The sequence below is a fragment of the Kogia breviceps genome, chromosome 16 (genome assembly GCF_026419965.1).
Source record: "Kogia breviceps isolate mKogBre1 chromosome 16, mKogBre1 haplotype 1, whole genome shotgun sequence".
Taxonomy (NCBI): Eukaryota; Metazoa; Chordata; class Mammalia; order Artiodactyla; family Physeteridae; genus Kogia; species Kogia breviceps.
In genome coordinates this window covers 51,668,900-51,695,049 of record NC_081325.1, presented here as the reverse complement: position 1 = coordinate 51,695,049, position 26,150 = coordinate 51,668,900, and the positions used below count along the sequence as shown (strand labels likewise).

Genomic DNA, 26,150 nt, shown 5'->3' with positions numbered 1-26,150 from the left:
CCCTTCAGTCTGTTCTCAACACAGCAGAGTGATTCTCTTAGAATGTACACCAGAGTATGCCACTCCTCTGTTCAGATTCCTGCAGCGTCTTCTAGTATTAGAATAAAAGACAGAGGCCTTACAAGGGCCCGAGAAACACCATCAGAACTGACTTCCATCACCACTCTGACCTTATGTTACACTAGTTGCTTCACTCTAACCTAGCCGTACTGACCAGCCCTTGTTCCTCAGACCTGCCAGGCACAGTCAAACCTCAGGACCTTCATACTTGCTACTTACTCCCTCTGACAGCAGCTCTTCACTCCACTACCTGCAAGGCTCACTTCCTCTCTACCTTAAGAGCGTGACTCCTTGGTGAGCCTATTTAAAACTGTAAATCCTCTCCCTTACCACAGACTTACTTCCAGTAGCGCCCCCGCCCCCTTTTTTTTTGTTTGCATTGTTCACACCTGTATGCCCGGTTCTTAGAACCCTGCCTGGCACACAGTATGTGTTCAAAATTATTTGTTGAACATAAACAGGGGAGCCAAGTTAGGGGCAAATCATTAAGGACCTTTATATCATGCTACAAAGAAGGAGAAGAGAAACCATTGAAGACTTTTAGATTAAGGAAGTATTCTAATCAGATACTCATTTTAAAAAGACTGCTGTGGGTTATTCAAGAAAAGCAAAAACCCTTAACTTTGTGGAATGTGGGTTAGAGCAAGGAGAGAATGGAGAGAAGAACTAATCAGTTCATATTGAACTCTTCCAGCTAGTAACACTGCTAACACTGGTTGCACTGACTAGCTTTGGTACCAGCAATAGTAGCGATACAGTGCTGGTGGAGAGATTTGGAAAAAAGGATTATCCCAGGTTTTTTAATCTGAGTGAGTAGGTGAATGATAGTGCCATTAATCAGAGCAGGGAAGGCAGGAGGCAGGAGAGATGAGTCACTTTACAACTGGTGAGATTGAGCTGCCCGGGGGGAATCCCAGGCGCAGACTAGGATCTGAGGTGGAGACAGATTTTTAAACTATTAGCATATATAGTTGGAAAATGGAGACCTCTGACAGCGTAATTGTCCAGTAAGTTTTAATGTCCCCGTCTCTTCCTTCTTAGTCTTTCACTCACCTTTCTTGTAGTTCACCTACTATAATCATCAAGAGAAATAAGGGTTTTAAAAATATGTATTAGTGCATTTTTCTTAAAAAAAATCCCTTCCTCATAATTCTCATTTATTTTCACTTAATTTCATAACTTTTCCTATTTGATATCTTCTCTTTCATTCTTTTCCTGTACTCTGCAGTCCTCCCCCTTTTTTATAACTGTCTTTTTCCTCCTCACTCTTTCTATCTCCTTTTCCCATGCCATTTGAGCTATTTTTTGTTACCTGTTTTCTTAAGGATCCTTTCCTTCTGTTATTCCTCAGCTAATAGTTTTCTAGCCTTTTTATATTTCCGCTGGGTATTTTTCCAAGTGTTCCACAAGTATCGTTTCACTTAATTCTCACAATTACAATGAAGTAGGCACTGCTAGTGTCCATCTCCCTTTAATGGATGAGGAAACTGGGTCCTAGGATCTCACAGCTAGTTACGTGTTGAAGCACAATTCTACTACATTTGGAAGCTCACTTAGAACTTAAGAGTTCTTTCACCTTCAGATGTTTATATCTGGTACAGAACATATTTGGAGCATTTGCTATAAGTAGGCAAATATATAAAATAAGGAAAACTGAGGTTAATACAGACCATAAGACATGTGTTTCTTAATTTAGATATATAGATTTGTACATTTCACTGAATGACATTTTTTTAAAAGCAGGTACTCTTTTACATTCTGTAGTGTCCAACATATACTGGAGACACGAAATTATAGACATATTATTCAGCAGATTTGCATGACTGAGTGACTGGGCACAATATGTTTTTCTCCTCTCCCCAGCTGTTTGAGTTAGGTCCTGATGGAGGAGATCATGAAACTGATGGAGACCTTCTTGCAGAGACTGATGTGTTGGCTTATGACTGTGCTGCTAGGTAAAGATTTCTTCAGTATTTAGTGTAATCCTTGCATACTTAATATGACATATTTATTATAAGTGAATAAGGCAACTTAAAGAGAAAGTTTTAAATAATCTGTGATCAGATACTTAAGAAACTAAATTATATACTAGGTAACATAACTGTTGCTTTTAACAATGCTACATTAAAACTAATAGTATCCTTCATATTTGTGTTTCACGAGATAAATTGATTGTTTCTACATTGAAGATGGAAATATACATATATTTTACACACATATTTTCGTGCATCTAGAGTACACCAAATATGCTAGTGTTCTAGTGATGCAGTACAATATTTACTACCGGTAGCGTTATGTATACTGTGTCAAATAGTCATAGTGGGTCGTACTTCAAATCACCTGTATGCTCTGACACGAAGCCTATAGTATTTGCTTGATTATAACACGCTTGGAGAGATGGCCAGCTTTACCGAAACCTCTCAGGAGGTAAACAGAATCAGGATGTTTATTTATGAAGGTTCGTTAAATAATAAAGAGACTTAGATTTTATCAGTCTTCTCTGTGTAAACTTAAGAACTATCTCAAGGGGCTTCCCTGGTGGCGCAGTTGTTGAGAGTCCGCCTGCCGATGCAGGGGACACGGGTTCGTGCCCCGGTCCGGGAAGATCCCACATGCCGCGGAGCGGCTGGGCCCGTGAGCCCTGGCCGCTGAGCCTGCGCGTCCGGAGCCTGTGCTCCGCAACGGGAGAGGCCACAACAGTGAGAGGCCTGCGTACCGCAAAAAAAAAAAAAAAAAAAAAAAAAAAAAAAAACTATCTCAAGACTGTTCTGACAAGTTAGTGATTTGAATCAGGGAATATTATGAGAAAAAGAACGGATTTGGACTTCATGATAATGGTAGTATACTGTTTTTCCCAATGATAACTACGTTAAGAAAACCTTCTGTGGCATTCATAAGCTTTTTGTTAATGAAAATGTATATTTTCTGAAAACGGTAGTAAGGCATTGAGTTTACTTTTAACAGACAAATACTTTTGAGAACAAAATAGTAAACCTAAAGAAAATTTTGACTGTTTCTTCACTTTAGGCATTAACCAATATCAGGAGATACTATTTCAGTAACTTCTTAAGGTTATATACAAATGAAAATTAGGGAAATTTCAGGAAAGTTAATTAATTTTTAACAAAGCCTTAAGATGCCATTGTTACCACTTTTTTGAGCATATGATTGTAAGTCAAAAATACAGTGTGTGGTTTTATGTATAGAGAATCATTTAGATTTTCTTCATTTGCCTACTAACGAAGCCCAGATTCCTAAGGCTGGTATTAAAGGCTTTCCACAATCTTTCACAGTGTCTTTTTAAACTTTCTACCTACTACTTTTCTATATCTGTCTCAGTGCTTTAACCTAACTGGACACCTTGCCACTTCCAGACCCCGTTTTGTACTTTCAGACCCCGGGCGATCTGTTCATGACAGTCTTCCCCTTCCTCAATATCTTTATTCTTCTCTCTGTCCCAGCTACAACCAATATGCACTCCTTCCACTCTATTACCTAGAACTTTGTAACTTGGGTGTATCTTTATCAGATGCCCTTATTTGTATACATCTGTTTTCTCTCCTCCTAATTTAATAAACTTTTTGTGTAGTTACTGTGTGACAGGCTCAGTTCCAAACACTTTGTCTAAACTCAATTCCCAGAACAATCCTATCGTATGAGCTAGATATTGTTTTTATCCCTATTTTCAGATGACGAAACTTAAGTCACAAAGAAGATGTAGTAACTTGCCCAAGGTCACCCAGCTAGCGAGTTACAAAGTCAGGCCTTGAACTCAGGCCATCTGACTCCAGAGCTCTTGAAAGACTTTAACTGAATACATGAACTTTAAAGTTCAAAGTTTTCCAACAAAGCTGGCATGTTTTTTTTTTTAACAACAGTTAAAAAAGTTGTCTTATTTTAGTATGAAAACTTTATAACGTTTAAGCAAGTTTTAGAACTCAAGATGAGGAGGAAGAAATGTAATGCCATCACCGTAGCACCAGTAACTATTATTTGTGTTCTTGTCCAGACTTTTTAAAATAGAGGGTTTTTAATGTTGTTTGACGAGAATCTTATAATAATACAGTGTATTTCATGAAGGATTTTAAAAAATAAATGTCTGTAACAGAGAAGTACAAAGGCATTGTCTTTGACACATTAATTTTCCTCTTAGAGAAAAATATGCAATGATGTTTGATGAACCAGTCCTCCTGCAAGCTGGCTGGTGGTATGTAGCCTGGGCTCGAGTGTCAGGACCCAGCAGTGACTGTGGATCTCATGGACAAGCTTCTATTACCACAGATGATGGGTAAGCAGAATGTTTAAGTATTCCTTAAGCAACTCCCATTTTTGTTAGTGGAATATTGTTTTGAAAGCTCAGAGGTCTTTTAGTAGAGTAAAAAATCTTTGTAGGTCTAGAGCATAATACGACCTGCTAAAAATTAAATTTGTATAATCGCATGCCAAATTAAGGTAAGACAGACTGTGGAGATAATAGAACTGCTGCTATTCTTTGCTCTTATCAGTTGGCATTTGTGTGTATTTCTGGATGTTACTTTGTTTAAAAGCTTGTTTGCAAAAATAGAAATTATACAGAGGAAAATGACAAGGATAGGGAGTTTGGAAACCATGAAAAAGAAATATATACATGCTATAAAATTTGACAGTGCTTATGAAAATACTTTATAAATTGCAAAGCCTTAATGATATGAGATACTACAGTTTTAATAAAATGTAAAGGGAAATTTACCATTTAACTTTCAAGTATAGAGCACTTACCAGATTATAAAATACTTTCATTTATATTATCTTGTTTGATGCCCTCAGTAACTTTGTGAAGTAGTTATTAGCCCCATTTTTACACTCGGGAATAGAGAGACAAAAGGTGAAGCGATTTGTGTCAAATTGTATGGCTACTGTGTGGCAGAACCAAATCTGGACCTGGAGTTTCTTGACTCTTAAGTCCAGCCTTCTCTATACTCTGTACTCTGATTCATGTGAAAGGACCATCATTTATAAGAGAAATTCAATTTATTCTTTATTATTCTTGAGCATAAACTGTTTGAAATGGGTAGAAGTTATGTAATCATATAGTTTCATTCAGCTCATAAGAGAGCTGACCAGAAAAAGAGCAGACTAATTTATGAGGTGAATTCTATGTTCCTGAATGTTCAAGTAGAATGCTGAAGATAAATTAAGTCTATTGTTGTAACATATCCTTTTCAGCTTACTCTAAGATTGTACGGTAGAACCGGGGAGACTGCTCTGATCCTGGACTGTATGATTCCCATATACAGTTTATTCAACCTTGGAATGTCATAGCATTTTGAAGCTAAAGTTTATATCTATTTAAGCAGATTTTAAACTGTAAGTTGAAATATTTTGTTAAAAGCTTATTGTTCTGGTTAAAGTTGAGCTTTAACCAGGAGGGAGGGAGCAGAGCAGCTACTCACCTAGGAGCTCCCAATCAGGTTCAGCTCTTTCATTTAACCCATTAAGGCATTCAGAGCTAGAATTAAAATCAGAAGTGTCTTTTTACGTGTATTTTTGTCCTTAAAGAATGAATCTCTCCTCAGTAATGTAAGATTTGAAAGCATGATTGTTAAACTTTTCATTTCCTTCCTTGAATCTTGAATAGTATTGGTTTTGGTTACATTGTTATTTTTTCTCTTCTTAGGGTTGTTTTCCAATTTAAGAGTTCAAAGAAATCAAATAATGGTACAGATGTTAACGCTGGTCAGATACCTCAATTATTATACAGGTATTTAGCATATTTATAATTAACATGGTTTATTCTTTTAATATAATGAGCTAGGGTCACTGTAAAATATATGGCATAATAAGGGAGAAACTATTTGAAGCATTTAGCTACATTTAATAAAAACATTTAATTTATGTTTTGTATATTTTTAAACATTTTTTTACCTCAAGTTAATTTTAATAAAATATCTCTAATGACTCAGATGATCTGTATTATGCCCATGCAATATTTTAATAACTTATTTTTAAAATCTATTGATTTTCTTACCAATTTCAGAATGTTTTAAACTTTAATAAAATTTTTCTTAGAGAAATGAAATCTGAGTGTTAGGTAGGGATTTTAGATGTAGGCCTGGTTGATTTGTTCTACAGTTTTATATTTCTTGTTCATCTTGTGATGGAATGAATTGGAAAATCCCTTACTGCTGAAAAATTTCCCCCTTTAATTAAAATATCAAACAATAGCTTGCTCATATGATATTACTATTATATTTTAACATTATTTAAGAATTTTAATTACTTCATGGTAATTGAGACATATATGGGAACAATGCCTATGTGTGTGCCCATCTATATCTAGGTGATTACTGCAATAATTTTTAGATTAAAGAATTTAAATAGATATAAACCCTCACTAAAAAATGGCATTCTTACTTTAAATTGTAAAAATCAAAGACAATACCTTTAGAACAGTGATTCTCTGTCTTCTATATCTTTTATACTAATATCTTTAAGAATCTAGATGGTATAACCTCACTTTTTCCAAGAGGATATTTTTGTTTGTTTTTATGCAATCTGCTAGAGTCAGTATTTGTAATATGTAGCATTATGAGTGTAGCAAGTTGCTTGGACTACTCCCGGGTACAGTGGTTGAGTAACTCTTTAATGGTACCATTTAATACTAATATTACTAGAGAACATAAGTTACATAACGTTGTCTAGTAAGAGAAGAGAGTTTCTACTACCCAGTCTTACAAAGATGAGATTTAGAAGATGAGGTACTTACGTGCTAAAAATTTTGCTTAGCATTGGAAAAGGTTTGTAAAAAGCCCCATATTGGGATTTTGCCTAACAAAAATGCTTAAATGTTTAATTTGTTTTGCCATTGCAAAAATGTATATTTGAGAAGAAAAATGTCGGTGGACTTTCCAACATAAATTTATGTGTGTATGCTACCTTCAGACTTCCAACCAGTGATGGCAGCGCTTCAAAAGGCAAACAGCAAACCAGTGAACCTGTGCATATTTTAAAGAGATCTTTTGCAAGAACTGTCTCAGTGGTAAGCCATTTTTAAAAATTTCAGCTTTTCTGTCCAGTGCTGAGTTTTGTTTCGATGTTTAGCACTTAGCCACTTTTCTAAGAGTTTATCTTAGCATAGCTTTATAATTCAGATTTGTTTCTATTACCTTTGACATCCCAGGCCAAAGAATATGCACATTAAATAATGGAAAATAGAGATGTTGACTGATTTTAACATACTTGCTATTTCTGAAATACATGGTGAATTTTCTTATAAATTATGTATGAACACATATGCTGAAGGAGTTAGAAAGTGAAGGAAAAGTTGAGTGATATTAACCAAGAATGTTACTTTAATGCTAAAGAATTAAGTAGAAGGGTCGTATATCTAACTAGGGACTTTGTTGAATTACCTGACCATCCCCTTTGTACATTTAAAGACATGATGCTATTGGGGTTACCAGTGTAGAATGGAAAGCCAGTAAGATGTAATTGAAACACCATGGTGTTTCAGCTCAGGAAGTCTGGGTTAAATTCTTGCTCTTTCATTTGTTAGTTAAGGACTCTTAGGAAGGTTATCTTGACTATATCACAGCATCATTATGAATTTCTGAGTTAAGGGATATAAAAATTCTTTTTAATTTGTAGGGCTCTATATGAATATGATTTATTAATGTAGCTGCTAGTCTGTCGTGTTAGTAAAATGCATAGGGAGAATACTTTTCTTTCCTTTTTTTCTTAGTTTTTCTCTTAAACCACAAAACGAATACACGTCCCTGGTGGGAATAGGGTTAAAACTATACTAAAATTATACTGAAGTTCTTTTCCCATCACCCTTTTATCACCATATATAACTGCTGTTTCCATTCGGATGTATATTCTTCCAGACTATTTTTTGTACATAAACAAATTTATTAGTCTCTGTTTACTGTATGCTATACAGTCTGCTTGGTTTTTTTTTTGTTTTTTTTTGCGGTACGCAGGCCTCTCACTGTTGTGGCCTCTCCTGTTGCGGAGTACAGGCTCCGGACACGCAGCCTCAGTGGCCATGGCTCACGGGCCTAGCCACTCCAGGCATGTGGGATCTTCCTGGTCCAGGGCACGAACCCGTGTCCGCTGCATCAGCAGGCAGATTCTCAACCACTGCGCCACCAGGGAAGCCCTGCTTGTTTCTTTTTGATCATGCTTAAACTTCTGCATATTACTTTTTAAAAATTTCTTTTTTTTTAAAGGTGGTAGTAAAACACTTCACAAATGACATGGTTTTTCTTTTATTTATTTTTTTATTCAATTATAGTTGATTTACAATGCTGTGTTAGTTTCAGATGTAGAGCAAAGTGATTCCGTTTTTTATATATATATATATATTTTAGATTCTTTTCCCTTATAGGTTATTACAAAATATTGAGTATATTCCCTGTGCTATACAGTAGGTCTTTGTTGGTTATCTATTTTATATATAGTAGTGTGTATATGCTAATCCCAAACCTCCTAATTTATCCCTCTCCCCTTTTCCCTTTTGATAACCATAAGTTTGTTTTCTATGTCTATGGGTCTGTTTCTGTTTTGTATATAAGTTCATTTGTATCATTTTTTTTTTTAGATTCCACATATAAGCAATATCATATGATATTTGTCTTTCTCTGTCTGACTTACTTCAGTTAGTATGGTAATCTCTAGGTCCATCCATGTTGCTGCAAATGGCATTATTTTGTTCTTTTTTCTGTCTGCGTAATATTTCATTCCATTCCATTTGCTTCTGTTCCATTCCTTCTTTTTTTTTTTTTTTTTTTTTTTTTTTTTGTGGTACGCGGGCCTCTCACTGTCGTGGCCTCTCCCGTTGCGGAGCACAGGCTCCGGACGCGCAGGCTCAGCGGCCATGGCTCACGGGCCCAGCCGCTCCGCGGCATGTGGGATCCTCCCGGACCGGGGCACGAACCCGTGGCCCCCGCATTGGCAGGCGGATTCTCAACCACTGCACCACTAGGGAAGCCCTGTTCCATTCCTTCTTTATCTGTTCATCTGTAATAGCAGCACTAGGGCTGCTGTGAACATTGGGGTACATATATCTTTTCGAATTATGGTTTTCTCTGGATTAATGATAAAAATTTCATCAAATACGCTACAGATATATTCCATGTTAATACATTTGGCTCTATCTGAATTTTTTTAATGTTTGCTTAGTATTCCATAGAATGGTGTACTCTAATTTATCCAGTTCTATTCCTACCAGAGGACTGTTTGTTTCTCATTTTTCACTATTACAGTTGTCCCTTGGTATTTGAGGGGGAATTGGTTCCAGGAAACCCCCCCACCACCACAGATACCAAAATTCCTGGATGCTCAAGTCCATTATATAAAATAGCACAGTGCTTGCATATAACCTACACTCATCCTCCTGTGTACTTTAAATCATCTCCAGCTTACATATAATACCTAATACAATGTAAATAGCTGGCAGTGATTCAAGTTTTGCTTTTTGGAACTTTCTGGAATTTTTTTCTTTTCTGAATATTTTCGATCCCTGGTTGGTTGAATCTGCAGATGCAAAACCTGTGAATACAGAGGACCGACTGTATATCCATATCTGTACATATGTGTCTTTGATACTTGCGTACTTCTGTGAATATTTCTACTGGAGGTGGGCTCATTTAAATTTTGATATATCATGTCAAATTCATCTTCCAACAGAGGGTGTGCTTTGAATAAGAGGCTCCTAAGAGCTTTGGCTCCTTGGTACCTTGGCATCCTTTTAGTATTAAGATCAGTTTGGTATCTTTTGATCCAAATAAGTATCTTTGCCTCTGTTTTGTTTTTTTCAGTGATCTCTTTTATCTGTGTGTAGTAATTCTTTTATATTTATGACTAAGTGATTTTGTGGTCATTAGGTAATTGTAATCTTTGTATAAGAAACTTACTCATTCATTTCTTTACAATTTAAAATACAAACCTTTATTCTTGGTTTTGCCACACCAGAGGACTGATATTTGGCGGAGATGAGGGAATAAGTGCTTTACTTTGAGATTCATCAAGTATCTGTCATCATAAGCATGATAAAACCCATACTCCAACTAGAATGGCAAGGGATGCTCACCACCCTAAACTCATATTCTAGAATTTTTAAAGATCCAAATAAGTGTGTTTTTGTATTTTCTAGTCAATTTTAATCTTCTGTTAACTTGTTTATCAAGATTTGGCTATAGTTTGTATTGTAAAATTTAATATGTAGACAAAAAATAACTTATTTGTTATTGTCACTGATATCTAATACTGGAATACTTTATTATATTCAAAGATTATTAAAATGCTTAAAATACTTTCAGTTTATATACATAATACTACATTGACAATATAGAGTTTAATTTTTCTTTCAAGTAAACATGTTTATAAGTGTTTTTTTTCTTTATTTATATGATAAACTAGATAGGTTGGTAGCAACTTAAAAAGTTTTTAAACTTCTTTAACTTAAAAATGTATTTTTAAATAGGTAAATATTGAAGAATGTTGTTTTTATAGATGCCTAACTACTTTACCTTTTTTGGCAAAGATATTCCTAATGGTAATGTAATGAATGAACTAATCGAATGTCTATTATTTGGGCTACCAAAACTCAGTACAAACTTCAAGGTAAACTTTTCAAGTTGAATGTCATCTTTCCATTTGATTCAACCTATGGTACCATTTGAACTAATTGTTATCTATTTTTTCATATTCTGGATTAGGAATGTTTTGAGTCATTGTTGAGTATTCTTCACTGGAGCTGGACCACCTTAGTCTTAGGAGTTGAAGAACTAAGAGGATTAAAAGGATTCCAATTTACAGCTACACTTCTAGATTTAGAAAGACTACGCTTTGTGGGTACCTGTTGTCTGAGGTTATTGCGTGTCTATACCTGTGAAATTTACCCAGTGTCAGGTATGATGCATTTTTTAAATGACTTTTGAGGAGAAAATGTTTTGAGACATTGAGAAAGTTTATATAGGGATCACCAAAAGTTTAAGATCCCCAGCTGTCTTTATTTATCCTGCTCCTGAATTGAGGAGAGAAACTTGGCTTGCTGTGATGCTTATATATTTACTTATAAAGAATATAATAGATTACATGTCATTCTGATAAGAGAGTCATGTTAGACTAAAGTTAAATACTCTACTAAGGTGTTGTTATAAACAGATTCTCTCAGATAGAAATATTTTGAACGACTGATTTGGACTTAAATGCTGAAACCTGTGCAGGTTTTTTTTTTGTTTTTTTTTTTTTTTCCTATTTAGAGTCCTATGTAAAAAGAAATAATTTTGGACCACACATAATCTCTATATTGTTTCATTTCTAGGTTATGGATACTTACGATTTTTAGCCATATAGGAAATTACTTGAATTGTATTGAATGTTTTCCTACATATTCATTATTCCGTTTAATTAGCAATCTGCTTTGTTCTCTTAAAGCTGCAGGTAAAGCTGTTGTAGAAGAAACTAGCAAATTAGCAGAATGTATTGGAAAAACCAGAACTTTGCTAAGAAAAATTTTGTCAGAAGGAGTTGATCACTGCATGGTGAAGTTGGATAATGATCCCCAAGGATATCTCAGTCAACCCTTGAGTCTCCTAGAAGCTGTCCTTCAGGAGTGTCATAATACCTTTACTGCCTGTTTTCATTCTTTCTACCCGACTCCTGCCTTACAGTGGGCTTGCCTTTGTGATCTACTGAATTGTTTGGATCAGGTAATTTAAGTTTATTAAATGGCAGTTGAAAATATGCTATGCTACTTAATACTTTTCAAGAAAATATATTTCAGTTACCTCAATCTTTTTAACCTGTATAAAAGGTAAATTAAGAAATCAGTTTGGTATATAGGACTTAAATAATTAAAATTTTAAAAACTGTTTTTCTGTTTGCTTTATCATTTCTTAATTATAAAATTGGCAGCCATGTTGTATAGCTGCTGGGTTGTTCTTTGAATCTATAAGTGAGAGCAAGGACAGCTCATGGTAGCCCCTGCCACTCCCATATCTCCAAAACAGTCAGGAGAGAGAGCTATGAATGAATTTGAATGCTAACATCGTTCATTTACTCATGAGGAAACTGCAACCCTCATGAATGTGTAGGCCCCAAATCAGTTTCAAAACCCCTGAGCAAAATACTGGCAGAACTAAGGGGAGAAGTAGACAAATTCACGTTGATAGTTGGTGACTATCAGTAATTAAGAGAACATAGAACTCTTTCAGTAATTAATAGAACTAGACAATATCAGTTGGGATACAGAAGATTTGGACAACACTATCCACCACTTTGGCCTAACTGACATTATGGAAAAGAATGTGCAAATTCAGTATACATTTTTGTTTCAAGTATACATATTATGTTCACAAAGGTATATTACATGCCAGGTCATAACATACGTCTTAGTAAATTTCACAAGATTAAAATCTTAAAGAAAGTGTTTTCAGACCACAATAGAAATTAAATTAAAAATTAAATGCAAAATATATCAAGGAAAACACCAAATATTTGGAAAATAGACAACACTTCTGAGTAACCAGTGAATCAAAGAAGAATTCCAAAGGAAATTAGAAATTTTTCACACTGAAGATAAAAATATATCATAATTTATGAGAAGTAACCAATGTGTTGCTTAGAGAAAAAAATTGTATTTTTAAATGCTTATACTACTAGCAGAAAAGAAAAGTTTAAAATCAGTGATCTAAATTTCTACCTTAAGAAGCCAGAAGAAGAGCAAATCAAACCCAATGTAAGAAGAAAGTAATAAGGAAAGGATCAAAATAATCAAGAGTCAAAATCAATGAAATAGAAAATAGAGAATATTAGCAAAGTCAAAAGTTGGTTCTTTGAAAATTAAACAAAAATTTTAAAACTCCTAGGAAGTCTGATTGAGAGATAAGACAGAAGGAAAAAACACAAAATACCATTATCAGGAATGAAATAGGAAAGATCACTATAGATCCAACAGACATTGAAATATTATAGGGGAATATTATAAATAACTTTATACCAATAAATTATAACTTTAGAGAAAGTAGACAAACATCTTGAAAAATACAACCTAACCAAAACTGGTATAACAAGAAATAAAATAATCTGAATGTCCTTATCTGTTAAAAAAATTGAATTCATTATTAAAACCTTTACCACAAAGAAAACTCCAGACCCAGATATCGTCATTGGTGAATTCTGTTAAACATAAAAGAAAGAAGTAATATCAAGGTTTTACACACTCTTTCAGAAAATATTGGAGGCAACACATCCAAACTAATTTATCAGGTTAGCCTTATCCTGATACCAAAACCTGACACAGATAGTAAAAGAAAAAAATTATTATAGACAAATATATCTCAGAAAGATGGATGCAAAAGTTCTTAACAATATTATCAAATCTAATCCACCAATGTAAAATATGTATTATACCAAGTGGAGTATATCTTAGAAATGCAATGTTAGTTTTACATTTAAAAATTAATGTAATTGATTAAATGTAATTAACTGAATAGAGAGGGAAAACTGTATGATCCTCTCAATAGATACACAAAAAGTATTTGACAAAATTAGCACGTACTCAGTGATGAAAACTCAGCAAATTAAGATTTAAGGAAACTTTCTCAACCTAATAAAAGATATCTACAAAAAAAAATGTACAACTAATATCACGCCTAATGGTGAAATATCGATTGCTCCCCTAAGTTTGAGAACAAGGCAAAAGGTGTCCGTTCTCACAATTTCTGTTTAACATTATACTGGAAGTTCTCACACCACCAAACCCCTGCCCTCCACACCACCACCAAAAAATTCACTGTTAGCAGGTAACTCCAATAACCTTTCCCAGCCGAGTGGAAAGGTTATTGCAGTAATGACGTCCAGATAGGCAACTTTGTTTTTATTATATTTTTGAGCTATTTGCACACTGAGTTTATTTTTCCTGGCACTTAAAAAAAATTTATTTCATTGTTGTGAGAACACCTAACATGAGCTGTATCCTCCTAACACATTTTGAATGTAAAATTTGATGAACTAAGTAAAGTGTACATGATTTTAGTGAATTAGGACATCCTGTGTTGATAAGTCTTTAATACTTTGTTATGAAATCTTACCAAGTGTGGTACTAAATTTTCTGAATAAACTGTATAATGTGATGACATAATTTTGTGACCGTAGTGAAATGCTGTTGTAGTAGCCTAATAACATTATGCCACATTAACATTAGAGAAATGTCTTCTTGTAGTAGCACAGACTTAACAATTTAAATCATTTATTATTTGAAGAAAATAGTTTTAGTGCTTGTTACTGGAAATGACTTTAATGTATACTAATTGGGGCCTTTTTGATGTCACTCTTTGAGAATCAAGCTAGAGATGACTGTGATTCTGAGGATATATAAAGGCATAAATAGTACAGGAGCCTGGTTTTTCTTGACCATATTTGGTAATTTTCCAGCTTCATTGGGTAGTAACTTAACTGTGTTTAAAAGTGTTGATACAAGATTATCCTGTAACAAGACAATGAAAGTGACTGAGTGCTAGAAAACTTTGTTATAAAAGGTTGTTTATCTTTTATATATCCAAAAACTTGGATTATATTGATGCAGTCTTTCTTTAGTAGGGTATATATTTTTGTTTTTAAAAGGATATTCAAGAGGCAAACTTCAAGACATCAAGTAGCCGGCTCCTTGCAGCTGTGATGTCAGCTCTGTGTCACACTTCTGTTAAGCTGACTTCTATCTTCCCTATTGCATATGATGGAGAAGTACTGCTACGATCAATTGTTAAACAAGTTAGCACAGAGAATGACTCAACACTGGTTCACCGTTTTCCCCTTCTGGTAGCACACATGGAAAAACTCAGCCAGGTAGGTCTTCTTCTGAAATATCTGTTATATTGAAGCAATAAAACTGTAAATGGAGACATACCTAGCTTGGTGCTTATTCTTCTATATCCGTACGTATATTTACCAAATAATTATGAGTTTTATGAGAAGAGTTAAAATTAAGAAAAAAATTTTTCTCTGTTTACCTGTAAATGAGCAGTCTTTTTTCTCTAATTATTCATTTTAAATGATCCTTAACCCATAAAGAACTTGATAGAGTTATGAGATAATTTCTTGTATGTTTGTATTTTGCTGAACCATTTTAAAAATTGCAGATACTATAAGCAAACATTTATATTCTAATATAGTATTTGATTGCCAAGATAGAATTTTAGGGAAATAAATAATTTTAAAAACATTTTTTTCGGGCTTCCCTGGTGGTGCAGTGGTTGAGAATCTGCCTGCCGATGCAGGGGACATGGGTTCGTGACCCGGTCCGGGAAGATCCCACATGCCGCGGAGCGGCTGGGCCCGTGAGCCATGGCCAGTGAGCCTGCGCATCTGGAGTCTGTGCTCCGCAACGGAAGAGGCCACAACAGTGAGAGGCCCACGTACCGCAAAAAACAAAACAACATTTTTTTCTATAACATTTTGGTATGTTAAGATAAGTATTATTAAACAATAGTCATAGGAAACATTATTTAGTAACTGCTTCTGGTTTATTAGAAAGCGTTGTGGAGAAAAATTAAATATACATGAAAACCATATATAATTACTAACAAGTTTGATGAGAAGTAATTTTTTTTTTTTTTTTTTTTTTTTGCGGTACGCGGGTCTCTCCACTGTTGTGGCCTCTCCCGTTGCGGAGCACAGGCTCCGGACGCGCAGGCTCAGCGGCCATGGCTCACGGGCCCAGCCGCTCCACGGTATGTGGGATCTTCCCGGACCGGGGCACAAACCCGTGTCCCCTGCATCGGCAGGCAGACTCTCAACCACTGCACCACCAGGGAAGCCCCAGAGAAGTAATCTTTAAAATTAAAGCAAAAAAAAAAAAACAGTAGAAAATAGAAGTTATCCCAATTAGTGTACAGTAGCAATTTTCTGTTGACTGAAGAAACAGAAAAATTATGAGAAAAATTTCAGTGACATACAAAAACAAAACAGGACACTAGCAGAATGGGAAGAAAATTTGCAGTTAATATAATACCTTTGTAGTATCCCAGTAGAAATAATAAAAATAAATATAAGAGGGAATTTAGAGAGTAAGGTAGCATGGGAAATTTTTCAGCCTTACTTGTAATTAAATGTGGGTGAAAGTTCTATCAAGGTATCAATATATTTGTAAAAAATTAGGACAAATAAATTTTTCTCTTATAAAACTCCTGTGCTGGTGAGACTATGAGGCAACCTACTAACCTTGTTTAAGCGAAATAGTTGAATTTGGATATATCAACTTGGTAGAATATGGTTCTATCAGCCATGAAAAATAACTACATTTACATTTAATATCAGAGCAGATGTTTTCAAGTTTTTAAAATAAAAAGTCAGAAACCAAAGTATATATATATATATATATATATATATATATATATATATACACACTATGATGACAAACTATGTAAAATATGTATGCAATAGCCTGCATATTTTGAAAGAGAATATTGGAAGTAAAAATAATATTTAGGTGATAAAGCTATGGATAATCTGTGTTTTTCTTTTTAAATTCCCTTTAGTGTTTCAGTGTTTTCCTTAAAAATATAGTAAAAGTTCAAAGTATTAAAAAAAAATTTTTTTTGAGAACTGCTAACATTTGGTAATTATTAAAATTAACAATTGCATATTTGCATGTCTGTATTAACATTCTGTGAAGATATATCCTGGTTATTATATATTCTTCTACCCTCTTTTTAGATAATATAGAATTATATAGGATAATACAGAATTCTACCATTTGGATGTAGCATAATATAGTCAACCAATCCTTTCTCTATATATATTTTTAGATTTTCCCAATATTTCAATATTTTAAACAATGCAGCTGAAAATATCATTGACTGTATTTTTATGTGTATACACAGTGATTTTTCCAGAATAAATCTTCAGGAGTGGAAAATTCTTAAGTCAAAGGAGAACATGTTAAGACTTTGCTAACATTGCCAAAATGCCCTCCAGAAAGCTAATGTCAGCTTGCATTCCCCACCACTAGTGAATAAGAGTTGCTTTTGCTAAAATTTTAGTGGCAGTAATGTGCTAATATATATATATATAAATATATATATATATATATATTTTTTTTTTTTTGCCCTTTAACTAAAACATATTGGCACTCTTGATTCCATGTTTAAGATTTTATGGGAAGCTTCTTGTATTAATCTTTTAATTACCAGTTAGAAACTGAAGTGGACGTAACTGGATAAATGCACTCCACACACACCCCTATGCCCCACCCCCTAAAGAAAGCCCTTCTAGATTACTGATTATGGAGTACACTTGGGGATTAAATTTCATCCAAAGCTAATTTTCTGAGATGTTCCAAAAAGTAAAGTTTTTGGAGAATGAAAGTGACGTAAAGGATAGAAGAATTGTAATTTTAACAGAATCAAGAATTGATTATTTTAAAGCCAGGAAGACTAATTACATAGGATACTGACCTAAATGTTATGGAAATTTTATTCAAAGACAGTGTAAATAACTTAAAGATTGAAGATTATCTCTAAGTAACTTTGTATTTCCGCCTAAGATTGGACATTAAGAAAATATGAGAGATTGTACACATTGTTGAGAGTGATTCATAAAACGCTCATGATGATTTTAACTGAAAAGTTACTTAATTTTTTCTAATGGATTGAAAGTACACTCATTTATAGATTTGGTTTGTCTCGGGGAGAATGATTTAAGACCGTTTTCCACCTCGAGATTTTTATGACTTTATGAAATCTGTTCAACCTGTGATATCTTGTAATGCAATATGGAATGTAAGTATTATGGAAGAACTTGCTTGCTCAGGGGCAACAAAGTGTTTTTTGATAACGTACTCATAGCAACTGGTCCCCCCGATTTTACAGATGAGGTTGAGGCACTATGAAAAAACTGGAACTAGATCCCAAATTGTTTGATTCCCTAGTCCACAGGACAGCTGAAAGGGTCATTGGTCACGACTGGCCCTCTGATGAAACTGAATGCATCTTGTTCTCTGTTCACAGTGAGCTAAAAGATACTGAGGATGGTCAAAGAGATAAAGAGTGTTCATGCTGGATATCAATTAAATTATTCATCTTTTCCCCTTTTTTTTCTGGAAAAAAAAGTATTTTCCCGATGGTCTTTAATGGGACTCTAATTTCTTATTTTGAAAGTTTTTCATTGGTAGGGGTTGGAATTTATCTTCACTTCTGAAATCAAGTACAATAGGAATTGTAAAGCTGCACTGAAGTATTTCTTGAACAACTCTGTATTTTTGTTACATGCATGTACAGAAAGAATTTTATTAGAAAACAGATCTGTATAGACTATTTCTCAGTTGCTTTGTCTATAAATCAGAAATCATTAAATTATTTATACCAGAAATAATTATCTAGGTTTGGAGTTTTGTCCTATAGAAATAGCTTTTTAAACAGGAAGAGTTTTTTTCTGTCATATATGATTCTTACTGAAAAGTTAAATAAGAAGGTAGGTGAAAATGACCCTAGGTTAATAAAAACACAAATACCTTGTAAATGTGTGGTACTTTTATGATGCCCAGAGACTGATAACTTAAAAACGAACTTCTAGGGCTTCCCTGGTGGCGCAGTGATTGAGAGTCCGCCTGCCGATGCAGGGGACTCGGGTTCGTGCCCCGGTCCGGGAGGATCCCGCGTGCCGCGGAGCGGCTGGGCCCGTGAGCCATGGCCGCTGAGCCTGCGCTTCCGGAGCCTGTGCTCCGCAACGGGAGAGGCCACAGCAGTGAGAGGCCCGCGTACCACACACACACAAAAAAAACGAACTTCTATGGGAAAAGTAGATATAGTGACTCCACATACAACTGGGTAGATACATAGACATAGACTCAAGTCTGAATTTTAAAGGCGTCATCTAGAAAGACAAGATTTTGCAATTGAGTACTCATGGGAAGGAAAGTAACGCAATATCTTAGAACGTTTTATTTTCATGTATCATAGAATGAAGAGAATATCTCAGGGATGACAAGCTTCCGTGAAGTTCTGGAGAAAATGCTGGTTATCGTCGTGCTCCCAGTCAGGAACAGCCTGAGGAGAGAAAACGAGCTCTTCTCCTCCCACCTGGTCTCCAACACTTGTGGATTACTGGCCAGTATTGTCAGTGAGCTGACAGCATCAGCCCTGGGATCTGAAGTAATGTTATATTTTGGTATTGGATAATGAGCACATGTTTAAACTCTCCACATTGTTTCTTTTTTCATATATTTTGGCTTTGTAGAAACTAATTTTTGTTAAGAAAAATCATTGAAGCTAGGCTGTTTGGGGGGTTTTGTTTTTTGTTTTTTTCTCTCCCTTCCTTATACCTCTTCTCTGCCCTTCTTTGCTTCCTCTCTCTCACCAGTTTGCCCAGGATGTTGCAGTAATACAAAGCATACATTTTCCCCTCAACTGCCCCATTGCACAACCCACCACCATGCCCCAATAAAAGCAAAAATAGTTCTCACTGCTGGGTAATGAGAAATAAAAGTAGGACTACTAATGAATATGTGGTGTGGAAAAGGTACAGAGGTTCAAACCTTAGCTCTGCCAACTTGACTGACCCTAGACAAACACATGTGTAAAATGGGAATAATAATTTTTATCTCACCTATATCACAAAGGTTTTTCTTTAATTGTAGTAAATTAGGTAACAAAAAATTTATCATTCTAATCATGTTTATGTGTACAGTTCAGTGGCATCAAGTACATCCACATTGTTGTACAGCCGTTATTACAGAGTTTTAAAAGGATCAAATATTAATATGTTTGAGGAAACCACTTTGAAACATTTTAAAGTGCCTTTACACTTTTGTAAAGTAATTATTTTTCACCAGTTCACTGCCCTGCTCACTCTGTTTTATAATTTATCTAAATGTTTTGACTGAATTTGGTGAATATTTCTGTTTTTTTCCTGAAAAAGTAGATGGTAGATTGGTTTTGAAAATCATGTCATAATGTGAAATATCTTATATCATTCAAATGAATGTTTAATAACCAGGATATACTGATTGACCCCAGGTCACTCGTTTCTTGCAAAGGAACGTCTATTTTACTTTTATAATTCCTAGTCTTTGCTTTTACTTACTTAAACAGATTTATTTCAGAATCTATTCTCAATTAATCCATTCAGTCTACACTCATTACTGATTCATAGTGAGAGTTTAGCCTTTAGGATTTCTAAATGATTACACATACCTGAACAGATTTTAGTATCTCATCCTGGCCTAGGAGGTGAAGCCCTGGTCAGAACATTTTAATTTTCCTTTTCACTTATTCATTCAGCCTATAATATGCTTCCCTCTTGTACTAGACCATGGAGGAGAAAGTTTTTAAGGCCTCAGTCCCCGTCAGAAATTTGCTGTGTAGCAATCCCCTGTGAACTTACTTTTCTAATGAAAAGGAATGCCCAAAATTGCAAGTGCCTAATATACAGCCTTGCGAGTTTCTAAAGGTCCTGTCTTAGATATCCACATTTATTTTTCCTCAGAGGAGTTTGTCATTCCTGCTAGAATCATAAACTTCAATTTTTAACTCTTGTAGGTCTTTCAGACTTCTGTAGCCAACTTAGATAAGAAGCAGGCTCTATAATTAAAAAGATAGTTTTGAACCAAAATAAGTGCTCTGATCCTCTCTAATCAAAGTCTGTAATTAATGATGTTGTACTTGTGTGTGTGTGTGTGTGTGTGTGTGTATTTTCACATATTGACTGCCAAGTTATCATAATATACATTAGCGATATTCAGACTTAAGGCACAGAACATTTTCTGCAATGACGTCTTAGCTTGAAAACTCACAGATAAGAGGAAGGATGGTCTGACTGAAGAGGGGAACCTTGAGTCTGCCTCTTTCTTGAATATCCATCTGTCCAGCATTCCTAGTGTTCTGTGTGTAGCATCGTTTGAAAACTATTGGTCTATAAAATATTGAGGAAATTTTTGGTATCTCTTTGCAAAGTGAATGATAATTCATGCATATGTTATGACTGTGATAACTTACAAGTTTATAGTTCTGACATAAATTAAGTGAAAAGTATAGTTTAATATGACTAAAAAAATATACTGTCACATGATACTGATTTGTGAATGAAGAGTAATAAAATCTGATTTTATTCTTTGTTAATCTCTTATTGGAATGTACCTTTAGGAAGGTTTAAACCCTCTTGTTAAAGGTAGGTTATTTTACTGAACTTCCTAGAAACCTTTGGATAGTTTCATTAAAGGTATATTAGTAACGCTCAGGTCCAGACTACTGATGTAGTTCCTTTCGTTGTTCACAGGTTGATGGGCTTAATTCTCTCCACTCCGTTAAAGCCAGTGCTAACCGATTCACAAAGACAAGTCAGGGGAGAAGTTGGAACACTGGGAATGGGTCCCCAGATGCAATCTGTTTTTCAGTAGACAAACCTGGAATAGTTGTGGTTGGTTTTTCTGTCTATGGAGGAGGTGGAATTCATGAATATGAATTAGAGGTGTTGGTTGATGATGTGAGTACCACTCTTACAGTGTTCCTCTTGCTGTGTGGGTTGTGTGTCAGGACATATCATCATTATAATGTACAGTACAGTGGTCCACATCCTTGAGGGCTTAGCAGATTAGTCATAGATGGACGACATTAGAGAAATTGAAAGGGAGTGATTCTACATGATTGCTCCTGTGCCATTTTGAATCGCTCCTGCCTCATGTTTTTTGCACTTCCTGGTAGGATTTTAAATGAAAAAACTAGAAATTATATAGCTAAACCTCTGATTATAAATCTTGAGTAATTTTTTTTTTTGCTATTGTAGTATTTCAGAAAACAGGAACAATATTCAGACTGGTATTATTGCCCGTATCAGTGATTAAGCAATTTTTTCAGAGTGCCAGTGGATGATTCTTAGTAAAGATAGTGGTGCCGACTGAATTAGCAGTATCTTGCTGTTTCCACTATAAATTTTTTAAAGTGCCTGAGTTTTACAAAGTTTTATTAAAATGAGACAGACAGGTAGCATATAAATCATTTGCTGGTAAATAACATTATGTCTGTATTTTGCTTCTTTTGAGCAATTAATTTGAATTATTTCCTTACTTCATTAGGCTCTATAATTAGATATAACATCCTTATGAAGAAGGGGGAATCATTTTAAGATAAATGAAAATACCTATTTATATGATATAATTTGTAGATGCCTCAGGAAATCAGATAAAAATGAATAGTTTTAGAGGACCAAAAATGTTTTCTTTAGTACGTATGGATAAATGCTAATGGATAATTTTGTATGCAAGGAAATAAACTCTTAAAAACAATCATTGATAAGTCAGAATTGTTCATTTAATGAAATTAAGAGCATGTGGGTTTTGTTTTGTTTTAATTAGAGTGAACATGCAGGGGATTCAACTCATTCTCACAGATGGACATCTCTAGAATTAGTCAAAGGAACTTATACAACAGATGATTCACCCAGTGATATAGCTGAAATCAGACTTGACAAAGTTGTTCCTTTAAAGGTAATTTTAACAGTATGTTTCTTCTGTAAATAGGATGTATTATTATGAGTTTACTTTAAAAATAGTGAAAATATTCCTATATGTGGTCCTTTAAATGTTTCTAGAGTACCAACTGTATTCCTGATACTGTACTGTATTATATTCTATTTTTGCAAAAGATCTCTTCAAGTCTGGTATAGTGGAAAGTATCCATAGGTTCTAGAGTTAAACAAACCTAGCTTCAGATACCTGCTCGTCCAAATATTAGCTCTAAGACATTGGATATGTCATCATTTGCCCACTCTGAGGCTGATTTGTACATTGGGAAGGATAATACCTCCGTTGTAGTGTTGTTCACATTAAACTAAGGAATGAAATAAGGTACTTGCCTCAATGTCTAGCACAATATATTAGAAACTCAATAAATATTAGTTCCTGTTTTTCTTCTCCTCTTGTGCCAAAACTCATGTAAAGAGCCAGTGGTCTTAACAGATCTTATTAAATAACTATTAAAGTTATTATTATTTTATATAACTTGACTGTCTTGCAGAAAATAACTATTTAGCAAAACAAATTTTACTTAACATTAAAGTAATAATTAATAGAGTAATTCTGAATCCAACTATAATAATTTTTATTATACAGCAGAACTTTGGATGAGGTAAGTTCATCAGTTACTTCATCAAAAGCATAAACGATACCAAAAAACAAACGAAAAGAAACCCATCATTATGAAGTTTATGTCATGGATTATTAGGCGCCAGTATCTGTGTCTCACATTTTCTGTATACAGTGAATCTTGTTTTGGACAATTTTCTTACGGATATTTTTTTTCCGTGTCTGTCTGCCTGTCTATTTCTGTCTCTGAATGTCTCTCTTAAAATAAAAATATAATGGATTCACCATTATTATTTCCCATGTTTAAAACTGTCTCAGAAGTTAAACTCATCAAAGGAAAATATTAATTCATGTATTTAAAATCTTTTATTATGGCTAATATTTTTTACAGTGTGATTAAGAACTAGAGGCAGGAACTAGAGCCCCACTGCCCGTATTTAAATCCTAGTTTCATCACTTACTAGCTGTGTGACTTTGGGCAAGTTACTTAAACTTCTCTGTGCCAGAGAGTCCTCATCTGTAAAATAGGGATAATAATGGCACTTACCTTATAAGGTCATTTTAAGGATTAATTTAATTAAAGTAAATTACAGAAAGTACCCAGGACAGTTTCTGTTAAATAATAAACATCAGTAAGTGTTAGTTATCACCCTGTTTGATTCGTTTAAAAAAACTCATTTAACCAAATTGTCTATAAATATAACAAATTCATTATACAGTTGACCCTGGAACAGCGTGGGGATTAGGGGTGCTGACCCACCTCACAGTGGAAAATCCAAGTATAACTTACAGTCAGCCCTTTTTACACCTCCCGATACTGGTTCCGCATGTGTGGTTTCAAGCAACCTCGGGTCGGGTAGTACCGTAATATCTACTGTTGGAAAAAATCCCGTATAAGTAAACCCAGGCAGTTGAAACCTGTGATGCTCAATGCTCAACTGTATTTGCCCAGTTTGCTGCTAGAGCTCGTTTTATTTATCCTCTGTACATTATGAATAAATATAAACATGCCTTACATCTTTATCGTGAAGGAAAATGTTAAATATGCTGTGCGCTTGAGGAACTATGGAAGCCGCACAGCAAACGGAGATGGAGGAATGACCACAGTTCAGTGCCCTGATGGCGTGACATTTACATTCAGCACGTGCAGCTTGAGTAGTAATGGCACAAATCAAACCAGAGGACAGATTCCACAGATCCTCTACTACAGGTAGGTGTGTGTATATAGATCAGGGAGCTATTCTACTACCAAGGTACAAAACGCTAAATGGGCAGTGATAATTGAATTATACAGCATATCTTCATTGCACTTGCTAATTTGTATTAAAAGATCTCATTTTCATATGTAAATTAAGTGTTTACTTTAAAATGTTCTTTGTCATTATTTCTTTAATATCTTTGAAATGTTTATATACTGTGCGTATGTGCTTGGGCATATGTGTTTGTTGTCACTTTTATAGTTTTGTGGTCTGCATTTTCTAATTTTAATGGAATTTATTCATTTTTTTTAAATACCAAAAGTTAATGATCAAATCATCTCTACCAAAGTATTGTTGTTACCTTGAACCAGTTATCCAGTCTGCGAAATATTTTGGTGTCTGTGAATCTAGTCCTTGGAGTCCTAGAATATATAATGATGTGTTTCTAATATTTTTAACTAAAGCCATTCCTTAGGTAAACAGTGGAAAACAAAGAATTACAACAATTTTGAGTTAAAAAAACACTTTTAGGTCTTCCCTGGTGGCGCAGTGGTTGCGAGTCCGCCTGCCGATGCAGGGGGCGCGGGTTCATGCCCCGGTCCAGGAGGATCCCTCGTGCCGCAGAGCGGCTGGGCCCGTGAGCCATGGCCGCTGAGCCTGCGTGTCCGGAGCCTGTGCTCCGCAACGAGAGAGGCCACAACTGTGAGAGGCCCGCGTAACGCAAAAAAAAATAAAAAATTAAAAAATTAAAATAAAAAAACACTTTTAAATATACATTTCTCACTGAATCTGAATTTTTCTTTTAGCAACTTAGCTGGAATCGTAGGTAGTAGTGAGTACCATTCACCACATTGGTCCTCAACCTGACTTGACATCAAATCACTGAAGTTGCATATCGCTTTCAGAGGTTACTGCTTCCTCTGTCTCCTTCATAAACAACAAGAGGACACTGCCTAGGCACAAAATGTTTTTCCCTAGATGTTGATGATCTGCTTTCTTTCTCCATGTAAAGTAGAATAGAAATAGTAGGCATTAAATAGCTACATAGTGGCATGTTGCTGCTGAGATACAAAAGCTTTCTAATCTTTTTACCCTAATGAAAAACCTTTTCTGTGACATAGCCCCACAGTAAACAGTACATTATTAAGCTTTCTCAGAATGTAGATTGGAAACCATATCAGGCACAAAAGAAGAGTTATATGTTTAGAAAAGCTGGAGAGCCCCTTAAAAGCATCTGCTGTCCAGACTTTATATCTTACACAAAATACAGTGTTTTTGATATTCTCCACCAAGGTTTAAATATCTTCAGCTTTAAATTTTAATTAATTAAGTTTTAAAAGATTAAAATCACTTGACTATTAAAACCATGCTACTCTGATGGCTCCCAAGTTTATATCTGTAGCTTCCATCTCCTCTGAGCCCTGGAATGAATATCGAGGACCCTCTGATATCTTCATCTGAGTGACAGTAACGGAGATGATGATGAGAGTTCCTGTGTACTGAGCACTTCCTTTATGCCATGCGGTGCTCTGAGGGCACTCCTTGTCTTAGCTCAGTCAGTCCTCACAGGAACCCCTGTGAGGTGGGCAGTTTCCTTTCCCTCCTTTACAGATGAGGGAACTGAGGCCCGGAGCGGCTCAACAACCTGCCTGAAGTCTCACTCATAGTAAATTACGGTCCTGGGGTTTGTAGGCAGGAAACTGGACTCCAGATGACCTACCTTTAACCATTACTGTACCACACACACACATCCTCTTCACGACTGGTTAATAGACGCCTTAGTGGTGCTGGTCCACAGTGCCCCTCCCCATCCACAGGTGCAGGCACAG

General features: G+C 35.1%; 1 protein-coding gene across 15 annotated transcripts in view; it reads left to right on the top strand.

The window, feature by feature from the left end:
• MYCBP2 (MYC binding protein 2) overlaps positions 1-26,150 on the top strand; it is a 266,407-nt gene that overhangs the window by 119,630 nt on the left and 120,627 nt on the right. For all 15 annotated transcript variants that reach the window (XM_067016840.1, XM_067016846.1, XM_067016845.1 and 12 more), the window contains 11 exons: positions 1,924-2,015; positions 4,214-4,348; positions 5,717-5,800; positions 6,982-7,078; positions 10,761-10,953; positions 11,482-11,756; positions 14,671-14,892; positions 19,005-19,196; positions 21,319-21,525; positions 22,394-22,525; positions 24,154-24,332. In XM_067016840.1, coding sequence (XP_066872941.1) covers positions 1,924-2,015; positions 4,214-4,348; positions 5,717-5,800; positions 6,982-7,078; positions 10,761-10,953; positions 11,482-11,756; positions 14,671-14,892; positions 19,005-19,196; positions 21,319-21,525; positions 22,394-22,525; positions 24,154-24,332 — 1,808 coding nt within the window. The remainder of the gene's footprint in view (positions 1-1,923; positions 2,016-4,213; positions 4,349-5,716; positions 5,801-6,981; positions 7,079-10,760; positions 10,954-11,481; positions 11,757-14,670; positions 14,893-19,004; positions 19,197-21,318; positions 21,526-22,393; positions 22,526-24,153; positions 24,333-26,150) is intronic.